The sequence below is a fragment of the Lactuca saligna genome, chromosome 8 (assembly GCF_052625555.1).
Source record: "Lactuca saligna cultivar CGN05327 chromosome 8, ASM5262555v1, whole genome shotgun sequence".
NCBI lineage: Eukaryota > Viridiplantae > Streptophyta > Magnoliopsida > Asterales > Asteraceae > Lactuca > Lactuca saligna.
The window spans coordinates 167,702,600-167,716,475 of NC_136424.1; the positions used below are offsets into that span (position 1 = coordinate 167,702,600).

The window sequence follows — 13,876 nt, forward strand, 5'->3', positions numbered from 1 at the left end:
AACAACAATTATAATACAACATATAACACCGATATGGATATTTTAGGAGATAACTTCCTCGGGCTTCAGCTGACTGTACAATCTTCTTCCTCCGTTATTTTCTTTGAAAATCATTCTTTTTGTAAAAAGGTTTTTATAAAACTTTCTGATCCTTAGTTTGAGTCTAGAATCCTACGAGTGTTACCTAGGGCTTTGATACCAACTTGTAACAACCCAAATTTTCAACAATTTTTTTCATTTCAATATAGAAAACCTCAAGTGTTCAAAAACCAAGCCAATAAAATCCTAGGTATGTCAAGTACAAGCATCCCAAATCGAAGCTTTTCAGTCATGCATGTCCGACACATGACTTGAACACTAACTAGGTCAATAAAGAGAGAATGAAGCCAAAACTCATGCTTAGAGTCTAAAACCACCACCAAACCTTAGATCTAAAACCTATACTAAATAAGAGGCCTCAATGATCCATAAAGTTGCTAACTTTATGGATCACATGCATGCAATCCAACCCAACCATGAAGAGAGGTGAATAAAACTTAGATCTAGCATGCTAAATAGAGAAAAACAAGAGCTTTAGGACTTACAAAGGTCCAAAAGCAATGTAAGGTGGTTATGAGGGGACTTGATTTCCAAAAAGATGCACCCAAGGAGTCTTCTTCTTCTTCTTCAAGGAGCCAAAAATTACCAAATTAACTCTTCAAAGTCACAAAGGAGGCTAACTTCGATTTGGATAGGAGAAAGGTGATGGAGGCTGAGGGTGTGCAAACCCTAGCCCTTCACTTCCTTTAAATATAGCGTAAAACACAAGATTAGGGCAAACATGTCCTTACATCGTGACCTCCCATAGGTCACGTCGTGATCCACAAAGATGGACAAGCGTTTCAACCCAATGGTCATGTCGTGAGGCTTCCTTCCTCACATCGTTACTAACAATTAATTAGGGTTTTACATTTTTTAGTTAAATCAAATATTAAAAGATCGAATACCTGCATTAGATGTTACAACATCCTAACATAGAATGGATACATACTATAATATATAGTATAGTGAGAAAACTCACTTGAATAGTCTCAAAACAGCTAAGTAGTTTCGTTTGCAAACGAATCCATCAACATGTAACAACCTATAATACTATACTAGTTACTGACTATCTGAGCATAATAATTAATATCTAGATCATTCACTAATCCTAACAATAGTGGATTCACTATCAAAAAAGGATTAGTCGGTCAAGACAGTTAGGAGGCCGAGCCATTTCAACATATAAGTTTCTGAAGTCCAACAACTAGGCCAACATATCTATGCTAGATATCTCCTCAAAAGTAGACCAATCAATATTTTAAATGTAATTAATGAATAATCTAGTAAGTGTAAGTGTAACTTACTCGGTTAACATAATCCGGACGACTGCAAGAGTATATTTGACGATTCATTTCCGTATAAGTATCCTTTCAAAACATCCAAAGCTTTGCTAACGAGATTATAGAACGAGAAATAGAATCACGAGGGACTAAGATCTCGAGAGGGAGAGAGAGATTCTTAAAAGAGAATATTGCAAGAAATAAGCGAGACCAAGCCCTCTATTCTATTGTCTTTTATTTCATGAGCTCAATAAGGCAAACAAACTACTTAAAAGATCTGAAAAGGGGAAAGAAAAACATGTGTAGGGATATGCAATGCTAAGATCCTAAATTCATAGTCTTCTATGAGATCATCTACATAAATAACATTGTAACACTAATTTGGAATGCTAATCAGTATTTTCGGCCTTTTGAATATTTAGAATAAGATGTCGAAGGCTCCAACTATCAATAACTTAACATTTTTAACTTGTGATAGCAGTTATTTAGAGGTGGAGAAGTTTGTGTTTTCACTTTCCACTCTATGATTATATTATTGTTAGACCGTCAATTTAGTTGTTTAAATAATGTTATGTAACAATTTATTCATTGTAATTTATCATGTTTTAAAGTAATTGTTAATGAGTCAGTTTAAAATTGTTGTTAATTTCTAAATAACAAACCAACTATCCACCCAACTATCCACCTACGAGGGGATAAGAACATTACATTAGCAACATGGTTATTACCCATCACCTAATGGCTTTTACCCATCATACGCCATTAATGTATGGTCACCTCAAAACTCTTAAATATATGGAAATAGATAACATTGTCACTTGTGAGTCTCTCCGGTGATTAAAATTTATGACCGTGTGTGCATGGTTGCATTTTATATTTGGAACGAGCAAAACATTAATTCTTGCTATAATAAAGGTCTCGAGAATCAAATCAAACTTTATTGGACGCGAACCTTTAATCCATCATGAATATTCCCAGAAATTACATTAAATTCGTCAAATTTTACTAAAATTGAATTTTGTTATAGTAAACATTCACACAAGTTCGCATTGTTATGTTTGCGTGGATGTTGGCTATTTTATTAAATTCAGAAAAAATGGTTATACGACGACATAATACCTCCAAACATAGTCATTTCTATGCATATATCTATCGTTATCTCATATATTATGTGGTGCTTTTATTAAAGATAGAAAGAAAATTAAAAACAAGCTCCCCAAAAACTGAATAAATCACGTTTGTTTGTGGAGTGTTTGATTTATCTTTTTAAGACATAAAAGTCATTTTTAGAAAAGTTACAAAAATAGGTTTTCCTAATTTTTCCAAAAAACAGTTTTTCTTATGTATAAAATTCAAAAGTAGCTTTTTAAATGTTTTTACCAAACATCTTTTACATTTTATTTTTTCCTAAAAAACTTTTGACCACTCAAAAAAGTCAAAAACCTATATAGAAAAAAAAAAAAAAAAGTTATATATATAAAAAAGATGAAAACAAGCTGGGACATGGACACAAGTGCAAAACGTGAATTCTCTCGTTTGATCTATATTTCTTGTCATTATTTTATTTTTCTTCAAATACACGGCGGTTTGACTTTGACTCTGAAATAACTAGCGGCGATGACTTGGTCGTCTCCTCCACCACCAAGATGATAATTATTGAAGCTTCTTTGCTCCATAAATGGGCGCCATTAACCAATTGCCTACCACCATGCAAATTTTCCACACAGAAAAGGTAAAACACCATTTTGGTCAAACAGAATTCCAGTCAAAGAAACAAACAAGAACCTGCTTTTATTGATCAAAGAATCGATTGATATTAATAGTTACATTTGAAGAATAAGAACAAGATTCAAAGATGTCCACTTGATTCTGTTCGATTGAAAGGAAGAAGTAGTCGAAGGAGTTTAATTTTGATCATGGGTGCTTGCTTTTCTTCTTCTTCTTCCACTAATCAAACGACGAACACTGGCAATCTCAGTTCAGGTATAAAGATTGAATCTTTCTTAAATTTTTGCATAGATTACGTAATAATATATCTGGGTTTTGTTCGTTTTCGATAGATTATGTAATCTTACATTTGGGATTTGTTTGTTCAGATAGATTTATATGTATATTATAATAGAATATGTGTGGGTTCATCTAAATATTGTTCGTTAATTAGTATAAAATAATATAAAATCTCGCTTTTTGTTTTTTTCCTTATAGATTTTGTGTTTATGTTTATGGGTCTTATGTTTATGTTCTATGTTATTTATATATTAACTATAAAATCTCACTTCAAGAACACATAAAGCCCAGGTTTTTCCCATTGAATTGTGTTTATTTGTTTTTTGTTTTTTGTTTTGTTTTTTTTTTTTTTTTTTTTTCTGTTGACTTTTATTTCCAAATCTTATTTGATTTCATCTCATTCTTGTTAATTTAGCATAATAATAACTTACTTCAAGAACACTTAAATTTAAGTTTTTATTTGAATATTTGCTTATATTCGTAACTCTTTGTAGTTTGTGCTCAAATCTTGTAAGATTTCATCTCTCTTTTTTTTTTTTCATTTGGTAGCAAAAACAAAAACCCTTGTCAAGTTTTGTTTTCTTTATCTTTGAGTTTTGCGTTGATTAAAATCAACTCCAGTTTGTATGCAAACATTATTCGATCATATAATCTCACTTTTTTTTTTCTTGATTTCTATATAACAACAGCCATTTCACAGACCACCATCACCAGCACTACTACAAATTCATCATCATCAGGAATAAGCAGCAATGTCTCCGGCAACAGCCAGTTCTCGGCGGCAAGTGGTGGTGATGACCGACAGCCTGGCGGCCAGATCTTGCCCCATCCTAATCTTAGAGTATTCAGCTTTGCTGAACTCAAAACTGCCACTAGAAATTTCAGAAGTGATACAGTTTTAGGTGAAGGTGGTTTTGGAAAAGTCTATAAAGGATGGATTGAAGACAAGTCAAGTTCAAAAAATAGTGTAATTGCAGTCAAAAAATTGAATTCCGAGAGCATGCAAGGGTTAGCAGAATGGCAGGTAAATTATTAAATGAAAAGAGTATTTACGTCTTTCACACAAACAATAGATGAAGAGCGAAACTCTCTCATACCTTGTCCCACCTTTTTGGATAAGACATGAACATTCAAATTTTGTCCTATTCACAGTCTAATGCAGAACACTGTACAATTCTATTATGTTATGTCATGTCATGTACAATTTTATTCTATCATATCATGTTATGTAATGTGTAATAAAACTAAATGCTACCATTTTATGGCATTTTGTGGTTTATTCCATCAGGCGGAAGTGGATTTTCTAGGAAGGCTTCAACATCCAAACCTTGTGAAGTTATTGGGATATTGTTACGAGGGTACCGAGTTGCTACTCGTATACGAGTTTATGCAAAAGGGAAGCTTGGAAAACCACTTATTTGGAAGTAAGAAAACAGACAAACACAAATCTTCTAACATTATCATATGTTTGGTGTATTGTAGATGTAATAAATGAATATGGAACCCAAAAATAGATAGTTGTTGGGTTGTTTATCTTTTAATTGACTTAATAGACACACAAATTCATTTAATAAGTTATATATTAATTTGTTTTCTGAACGACTTTATAGAAACGGTATAGAATTGAATATTAATGTTCTTCTTGTGCAGGAGGTTCAACCGTTCAACCACTTCCGTGGGATCTACGGCTAAAGATTTTGATTGGAGCGGCTCAAGGGTTGGCGTTTTTGCACACTTCTGAGAAACAAGTTATCTATAGAGATTTCAAGGCGTCAAATATTTTGCTCGATGGGGTAAGTTCAATCACTTGTGTGAAATGTTCTCAATTTATAGTCTCTTTGTTTTTCTTAGTAATGAAACGTTTTCTTTTCCTTCTTGTTTTGGTCAGTCTTATAACGCAAAGATATCGGACTTTGGGCTTGCGAAAATTGGCCCTTCGGCTAGTCAATCACACGTAACAACTCGGGTCATGGGGACTTACGGCTATGCTGCTCCTGAATATGTTTCTACAGGTAATTTGAGTCCTTTAGGCTTATAAACCGCATCAAACAACTACATTTAGACCTGCATTGAACTGGAACTGGAACTAGGATGAATGTCAAGGAGACAAGAATTTTAATTGTTTGTCCCTCCTAAAAAAATGGAACAAAATGCGGTATGGAATTGTTCTCAATCTTTTGTCTAACAAAAGACATACATGCCCTCCTCATTCTCTTTCATTGAAAACGGTTACAATGTGTTTGGCATGCATTAGAACGTCGATGAGACAAAAACTGTAATTTTCATCCCCTACAAAAAGGTGGGATACGGACTTCGGACTCGATGTCTCATTTGAGTGAAAGGTGTAATGCACTCCTCATACTGTGTTTGACTTGCATCTGAGATGGATGTGGACGAGATGACAAATATAGTTTTTTTCACACGCCAAATGTTGAACACGAGAGATAGAGATTTTTTCTTGATCCCTTGTTAGTGAAAAGACATAAATGCCCTCATCATCATCATCATCATAACTAGCATATAAAGCTTGTCCCGTATATAGTACAAACCTATAATGAGCAATCTAAAAAGGTTATCTTTATTATTTTCTTAATAGGGCATTTGTATGTGAAGAGTGACGTCTATGGTTTTGGAATTGTATTGGTTGAAATGTTAACGGGCTTGCGGGCACTTGACAATACCCGACCGGCTGCCCAACAAAATTTGAGCGATTGGGTGAAGCCATATTTAGCTGACCGAAGGAAAATGAAGGACATAATGGACTCGCGGCTCGAAGGAAGATACCCTTCAAGGGCTGCAGGCCAAATTGCCCAATTAGCCCTCAGATGCATGGAAAATGAACCGAAAACCCGCCCCTCAATGAAAGAAGTGGTTGAAAAGCTAGAACAACTCGATGCCATGAACGGAAGGCCAAGGGTACCAAGAGTACACCATTCCTCTCATCATTACTCACAACCTCAACATACCCAACAACGTTCACCTCATCATCGTCGTTCCCCACAACCTCATGCGGTGAAAGAAGGGAGTCGAGGAAGTCGTCGCTCACCGAAAGGGTGGTGAATTTACGGTTTTACCCTTGGGATTATACTGGATATGTCAAGCTCATCCTCATTCAGAAATTTTTTCCAACGAGGGCAAAAAGCTTTTTTTGATGGAACATTGATAGTTGTGGCAATGGGGGAAAATTACAAAACACCCTTAAACTATTTATGTATGTTGTTGTTGTTTGTAGATAATTATGATAGGTATTTATAATTTTATGTATGTTATCATTTTTTTTTTTTTTTTTTTTTTTTTAAATTGTTGTGGGGACAAATTATTGAGAAATGTTGAAAGAGCCTCCTAATTAAGTGTCTTAAAATATTTACAATCACAATGTTGAGTTGTTTTTGTTGGTTTGAGTTTCAAGATTGTGTTTTCTGATCATGGTGATTTTGGATCAACTAGAAAAGGCGTTAAAATTCCCAATATAAGAGCTTCCATGCGAATTCATCTAACAAACAAAACAAAACACAGGTGTTAAGTAAGGATCATACTCCCGCCATTTTGAGCAGCATGAGAGAATTAAGTAGGGCTCTCATCAACAACACTAACAATCCTGAATTAGCTTGGCAGATCTTCAAACGCATCGCCTCGAATCCCAACTTTCCATCCGATGCTCTCAAGTTCAACCAATCGCTGTCTGTTCTTACCCGTATTCTTATCGGAGCCAAAATGTTCACCCAAATCAACGCCCTTCAGCAACTCCTCCTTTCCTACCCATCCCAGACTTCGCACGACTCCATGGTCTTGCTTGTTCGCGATCTTGCTAAATCGGGTCATGTAAGTCTCGCTATTTCTCAGTTACAAACACTTCGAGCTCACCACCCCAATCAACCTCTTTCAATTTCCTTGTACAACACACTAATCAGGTCCTCGCTTCAACAAAATCTCCCAAGCTGTGTTCAATTGCTGTATGAAGACATGATTGTTTCTAGGGTTACCCCTGAAACTTACACTTTCAACCTCTTGATTGGAGGGTTATGTGATTCAGGCTATTTAGACGATGCACGGAAGGTGTTTGATAAAATGCGCGAGAGAGGATGCGTACCTAATGAGTTCACCTTCGGCATTTTGGTTCGTGGGTATTGTAGGGCTGGATATACTAACCAAGGTTTGGAGCTTTTGGAGGTAATGAGAAGTATGGAGATTGCTCCAAACATTGTTATTTACAACACATTAGTTTCAACTTTTTGCAAAGAAGGTAAGACTGATGAAGCAGAAAAGTTAGTGGACATGATAAGAGACGATGGTCTTTTTCCAAACGTAGTTACATTCAATTCCAGGATTTCAGCTCTATGTAGTCAAGGAAAAGTCTTGGAAGCTTCAAGAATTTTCAGAGATATGCAAGTAGATAAGGTCTTAGGGTTGCCTCAACCTGATATGATTACTTACAATTTGATGCTTCAAGGGTTTTGCAAGGAAGGAATGATAGCTGAAGCAAAAACCCTAATTGAATCCATGAAAGTAAGTGGTTTCACTTTAGAAGTAGAAAGTTACAATATATTCTTATTTGGCTTAATAAAAAACCAAAAGCTTCTAGATGCACAAGTAGTTCTCAATGAGATGCAAGAAAATGGCATATCACCAACTGTTGTTTCATACAATACAATTATAAATGGTCTATGCAAGAATGGTATCCTTCATGATGCAAAAATGGTCATGAGTTTAATGAAAAAACATGGAGTATCTCCTGATGTAATCTCTTATAGTATCCTACTTCATGGATATTGCAAAAAAGGGAAGATCAATGAAGCCAATAAACTCCTACGTAACATGATAGAAAACGGTTGTTTTCCAAATAACTACACTTGCAATAGTTTGCTAGAAAGTTTGTGGAAAGAAGGGAAAGTATTAGAAGCCGATGAGTTATTAAAAAAGATGAAAGAAAAAGGCTATGATTTGGATTCAGTGACCTATAACATTGTTCTTGATGGACTATGTAAAATCGGGAAAGTAGAAAAAGCAATTGAAATCATTCATGAAATGTGGAATCAAGATTCTAAGCCTGACTTAATCACTTATTCCATTATAATTAACGCATTATGCAAAAATGGGAATCTTGATGAAGCTAAAAAGAAATACATTGAAATGATAGGGAAAAACATATACCCAGATTCAATTATATTCGATATATTTGTGTATAGTTTATGTAAAAGGGGAAGGGTATCTTCGGCATTTCGGGTGCTTAAAGACATGGAGAAAAAAGGGTACAACAAAACCTTGCAAACTTACAACTCTTTGATACTCGGGTTAGGAATGAAAAGTCAATTCTTTGAAATGTATGGATTAATGAATGAGATGAAAGAAAGAGGCATTTCTCCTAATGTTTTTACTTACAATAACATGATAAGATGTTTATGTGAATCAAATCAAATCGATAATGCCATGAAACTATTAGATGAAATGTTGAGTAAAGAAAGAGGCATCTCTCCAAATATTTCCACTTTCAAGTTATTAATCAAACCCTTATGTCAAATAGGCGAGTTTACACCAGCACTTGAAGTGTTTGACACCTCATTAAGAATCTATGGTCATAAAGAAGTGTTGTATAGCTTCATGTTTAATGAGTTAGTTTGTGGAGATGAACTCATGGAAGCTAATAACATTTTCATGTCGAGTTTGGATAGATGTTTTGATATAGGGAGTTTTTTATATCAAGATTTTATTCAGAGACTTTGTAAGGTTGAAATGTTGGAATGTGCAAGTGATGTGTTAAAGAAAATGGTTCAAAAAAAGTATTCTTTTGATTCTGCGTGTTTTATGCCTGTCATTGATGGTTTGAAAGTGAATGGGAATACGCGTGAGGCTGATGAATTTGCTGAGTGGATGTTGGAGATGAATTCGGAGGTTGAGGTTTCTAATAGAGTTGACCGAAATTTTAGAGTGTTTGACCATAAAAAAGTTGGAAAAAGTGAAAAGAATTGGCAGAGTGTGCTCCATAGGTATGAAATTTCAGACTGTTTGATTCCACAATTTGATCTGACTTATTATATTTTGAATATAAATTATGACACATTCGTTGTGTTTGTTTGATTGTTGCAGAGATGATGGGAGTAGTGTGACACTGAAAATTTTGAGTAAGGTAAAGAAAGGATGGGGTCATGCGAATATATCAAATCAGAATTCTCAAAAGTATGACTTCATTGATAATAATGATTGAAAGTTATTATTTGGAGATATGTTGCCTATCTTTTGTGAAGCTTGTTGAATTAGTTTTTGTAATTTGTATCTCTATGATGTAGTGTACGTTTTTTTTTTGTTATTGTAATTATAGGGATCCTGATTTATATACATAATACATGGATAAATATGGAAGATATGTTAATGCATAAAAGAAATCAACAATATATAACCGTTGTACAATCATATAGAATTGTTAAAACTGGAAACTTAACGATTGCACTCAACTCTCAGTGCAATCCATTTGAATAAAGTTACTCGATTAATTCAATTGATATGTTCTTAAATTAAATAGTTTTTTCTTTGATTTTGTTGTGGTAATTACAAAATGAGTTGAAGCAGAAAAAAAACAAATTAGTTCAAAATTTTATAATTAGTGAGCTAAGTCTTGGTTTTTAGGCTTGTTTTACAAAAAGTCGAGTTCGAGCCTTGAGTCGAGCTTTGGTTTGTTTATGTTTGCTTCATAAAATGAGTCAACCCGAACCGAGTTTGAGCTCATTGGATCATTCACAAGTCGAGCTCGAGTTTTTTTTTTTTTTTTTTTTTTTTTTTTTTAATTTTTTTATTTTATTTTATTATTATTTTTTTATAAGGCTTCAAACAAGTCGAACTCGAGCTTGAGCTTTTATAACTTTAAATGAGCCGATACCAATTAAGGTTAGGCTCGGGATCAACATGGCTCGTTTCATCCCTAGTGGGAGTCCCATCCTTTATCAGAACAAATTTTTAGCGTTAAGGGCCGATACCAGAGGTGGCATCTCCTTTACTAGACTAAATTTTTAGTGTTAAAGGCCTCACTTTTTTATTTTCGCTGGAACTTCAATTGCATCAAGCATAGTCATTTGAAGCAACATTGTATTATATATTATACCTAAAATGCAATTGTTCCCAGTGTTTAATGGGTTTGACTAACCCACCATTTGTTTTGTTGAAGAATAAATGAATCAAAAGTACCAGATTTAGTTTTTCATTCCTATATTATCAAATATTTGTATAAATGGTCTCTATATAACTAAAAATTTATAAAAATAATCCTTATATATCATAAAATTAGAGAAATGGTCTTTGCCTAATAGCGTATTTAAATAAATGGTCCCTCTATTTCACAAAATTACAAAAATGGTCCTTGTATTTCAAAAACTACGGAAGCGGTCCCTGCTTAACCGAAACTTTATAGAAAATGGTCATTGTGTTTCATAAAATTACAAAACAATTTGTTGTCTATTAGCGAATTTACCTACATGGAGATGACCTTATGCTTATATTATAAGTATCATATGTTGTTCTTAAGCTAAAACATTCCTTAGGTTTTTCTTTTTACTAACTATGAAAGCAAGGTTTGTTTAATGAGAATCGTGCTCCATAATACTATCTCCAACCCTCTCTTTCTAATATGAAAAGCTTTAGCTGGAGGGACAGATAGATATGATGGCTTTCTCTTGAAAAATTTCAAGATTTTTATTACCTAATTAGGGTTAGATGGATACTTTTAGATTTATAAACTGAATTAGTTGAGTAAAATATGATTTACAGTGTTCACTGTTGATAGCTATTAATTAATATACAAGAAGATATCGAATATAAATAAAAAATGATAATACAACTTAGACAATCTATAATGACACATAATTGATAGTTTGGATATTACTAAGACATTATGCCAAAATAGTGGTGTATTGGAGATTTGGAGTCATTTCCTCACTTCCACACAAGAGATGGCCATGCAAGAAACTCTATCATGAACATGGAGACTGTATCAAATATACAAGAAGCTTATGATTAGAACACGAAAGGCACGTTGCATAGCATGATCACAAACACACATACAACCAAAAGAAAGTACAAAAATTCAAATTAAAACGTGTAGACAATGCTTTTATGCATCAAGATGTCATGTGTATTGATGCAACAATAACATAACCAAATTACAACACTAAAGCACAAGTAGGAATGAAGACACCACAAGTATTGGCGGTATTGTGAAGATATTGGTATTTTGGTGACAATATAAACTTATTAATGTCTATGTATTTGCATAGGCAATTTATGTGGTGATCTCATTATCCACAGTAATTAGAAATGGTGAACCTTTTGAAATAAGAGATGGATAACAATCCTTTATATCTTTAATAAGATTACACTCTTGACTATGAACATCACCCAAAAGCATCATCATTGCAGCAACACTAACAAGAATAAAAGTCGTGTTCTTCATTTTCCTAATCTTGTGATTATAACTTGAAAGATATTAATATAAACAATGGAAAATTTTGGTTTCGTATTACATTCATTATGGTATATATACAATTAGAAATCGAGAATCAAAGCTACAAACAAGCTTTTAAACTAGGGAAGGGTCAATACTATGGAACTCATATTAACAATAGAGACCTAAGTATAGAAGGAAAATAAAGATTATATAAAATTAATATGGAATGTTGAATAAATATACCTATATATGATATTTTGTAAAATTAAGGAATGACTGATCGTAGTCATACATGCAAAAGAAATTTAATGAGGTAATTAAGAATTTTGATAATGTAACACAAGATTTAAGTTAATTGTTTTTGGTCAAACCTTTAGATTAAATGGAAGAGTTTAGTTTAGTTATGTGAATAAACAAGTTTGGTTTTCCTTTTAAAAAATTCAAATGGATTCTTGCTAGAAAAATTGCAAGGGAATTTACTTTATCCTTTAATGTTTACTTAAAGTGTATAAAGCTTTGTGACTTTGTTGAATCCCATAAGGGGGCATGATTAAGTTACATAGTTGGGTTTGGTTATGGATTTCAAAGTAATTTGGAGTATTTAGAATTTAAACTTTTTTTAAAAATTGTGTTTTGTTGAAAAAATTAAAGGAATTAGAATTCTTATGTGGCACAACAAGGCTCGTGCCAGTGGCACAACAATCAAAGGAACAACATACATGATGGAGCACCTTGTGCCATAGTGGAGCATCATGATGTACAAGTGGCACATCATGAACACTAATGGCCCAACATCCATCACTATGGCATAACATGGCGTATATCTTGAGCAATACCTGATGGGTTTTGTACATAAGAACATTCCTATGTGCGCATACAAACCCTAATGCTTGGATCTAGGTTTGTCTAATTAAACATGCATTGAATCCAAGACTCCTAATGGCTAATTAGGTATAAGAACAATACAAAACCAGAGTTAGAAGCATACCTCGAAACACTTGTTTGATCTTCTTGTTCTTGGAGCTTTAGAGTCACAATTATCACTCCTCTAATGGTTTACAAACACCAACTAGCAAAGAGAATGATTTGAGAGAGAGGAGAGAGGAGGAAATCGGCCAGGGTATCCTTGCTGTAGAGGAAGTGCCGATTTCCCTATCCCAAGGGGTCTATTTATACTTGTAAGGCTCCTAGGGTTTTACCTTTAAACCCTAATTGGAAAACTTAGACTCTAAGTAATCCTAATTCTTTCCATAGATAAGCCATGGATGAATTTGAGGCTATCCCAAGCCCTAGAATTCGTCCAACCCATATCCTTAAAGGATTTACAGCCTAAAGTGTAACTACCAAACAATTGACAGTTTATACCCTCTTATTTAATTAATCTCTTTAAGTCATCAAATTAATACTAATTAATCTATGACTTATATTAATCAAATAACAATATTATTATTCATTATATTATTCTCATAATATATTAATAATATCTATTCTCTCATAATAAATCATCCTACCAAGTTGCTATGGTCATGGCAACCCAAAAGGACCATGCACAATCGGGTCAAATACTTGCCTAATATAGTTGTAGCCTTAGACACTATTCCAACAGTCTCTCACTTGGATAAGTCTAGTAACTATATGCACAAGTACAATCCGATTTGCAATCGTAGCTCTCAAAGACGTTGTCAAACACTGATCAATCTTGTCCTTCAGATAAGGGATCATACAGTCCTCTGTTAGATATCATGCTGACAATTCAATGGAATGATTAGTCTAGTATTTGGTTTCTCGATCTCCGATTTATCCGACATAGAACTTAATCGAACACATCAATTCAGTTCTGACCGGGCCCGACACATAAGTCAAATCAAATCATCGAGCGGCCAAGATATCACTTTTCCCTTCTTAGGATAAAAGTTACAGATAAACTTCGACTTATATGCATTTACTTATTCATTAACCAACTATACACAATAATGCGTTTTATAACATTGAGTTACCAATGCGTTTTCGCATTATCAATGTACAATCAATTAGCAAATAACAAACCATATATCTAGGTTTTAAGACTATATGATAT

General features: G+C 33.7%; 2 protein-coding genes across 2 annotated transcripts; both read left to right on the forward strand.

Annotated features, from left to right (window-relative positions):
* The first annotated feature begins 2,977 nt into the window (after positions 1–2,977).
* On the forward strand, positions 2,978–6,776 carry LOC145011653 (putative serine/threonine-protein kinase PIX13). Its single transcript, XM_078970389.1, has 6 exons — positions 2,978–3,344; positions 4,058–4,392; positions 4,657–4,792; positions 5,019–5,161; positions 5,257–5,380; positions 5,965–6,776. Exons 1-6 carry the CDS (start codon positions 3,278–3,280, stop codon positions 6,426–6,428), a joined length of 1,269 nt encoding a protein of 422 aa, XP_078826515.1. The 5' UTR covers positions 2,978–3,277; the 3' UTR covers positions 6,429–6,776.
* A 3-nt stretch (positions 6,777–6,779) lies between these two features.
* On the forward strand, positions 6,780–9,729 carry LOC145011652 (Pentatricopeptide repeat (PPR) superfamily protein). Its single transcript, XM_078970388.1, has 2 exons — positions 6,780–9,352; positions 9,453–9,729. The coding sequence occupies exons 1-2, from the start codon at positions 6,924–6,926 to the stop codon at positions 9,568–9,570; spliced, it is 2,547 nt and encodes an 848-aa protein (XP_078826514.1). The 5' UTR covers positions 6,780–6,923; the 3' UTR covers positions 9,571–9,729.
* The last annotated feature ends 4,147 nt before the right edge of the window (positions 9,730–13,876 follow it).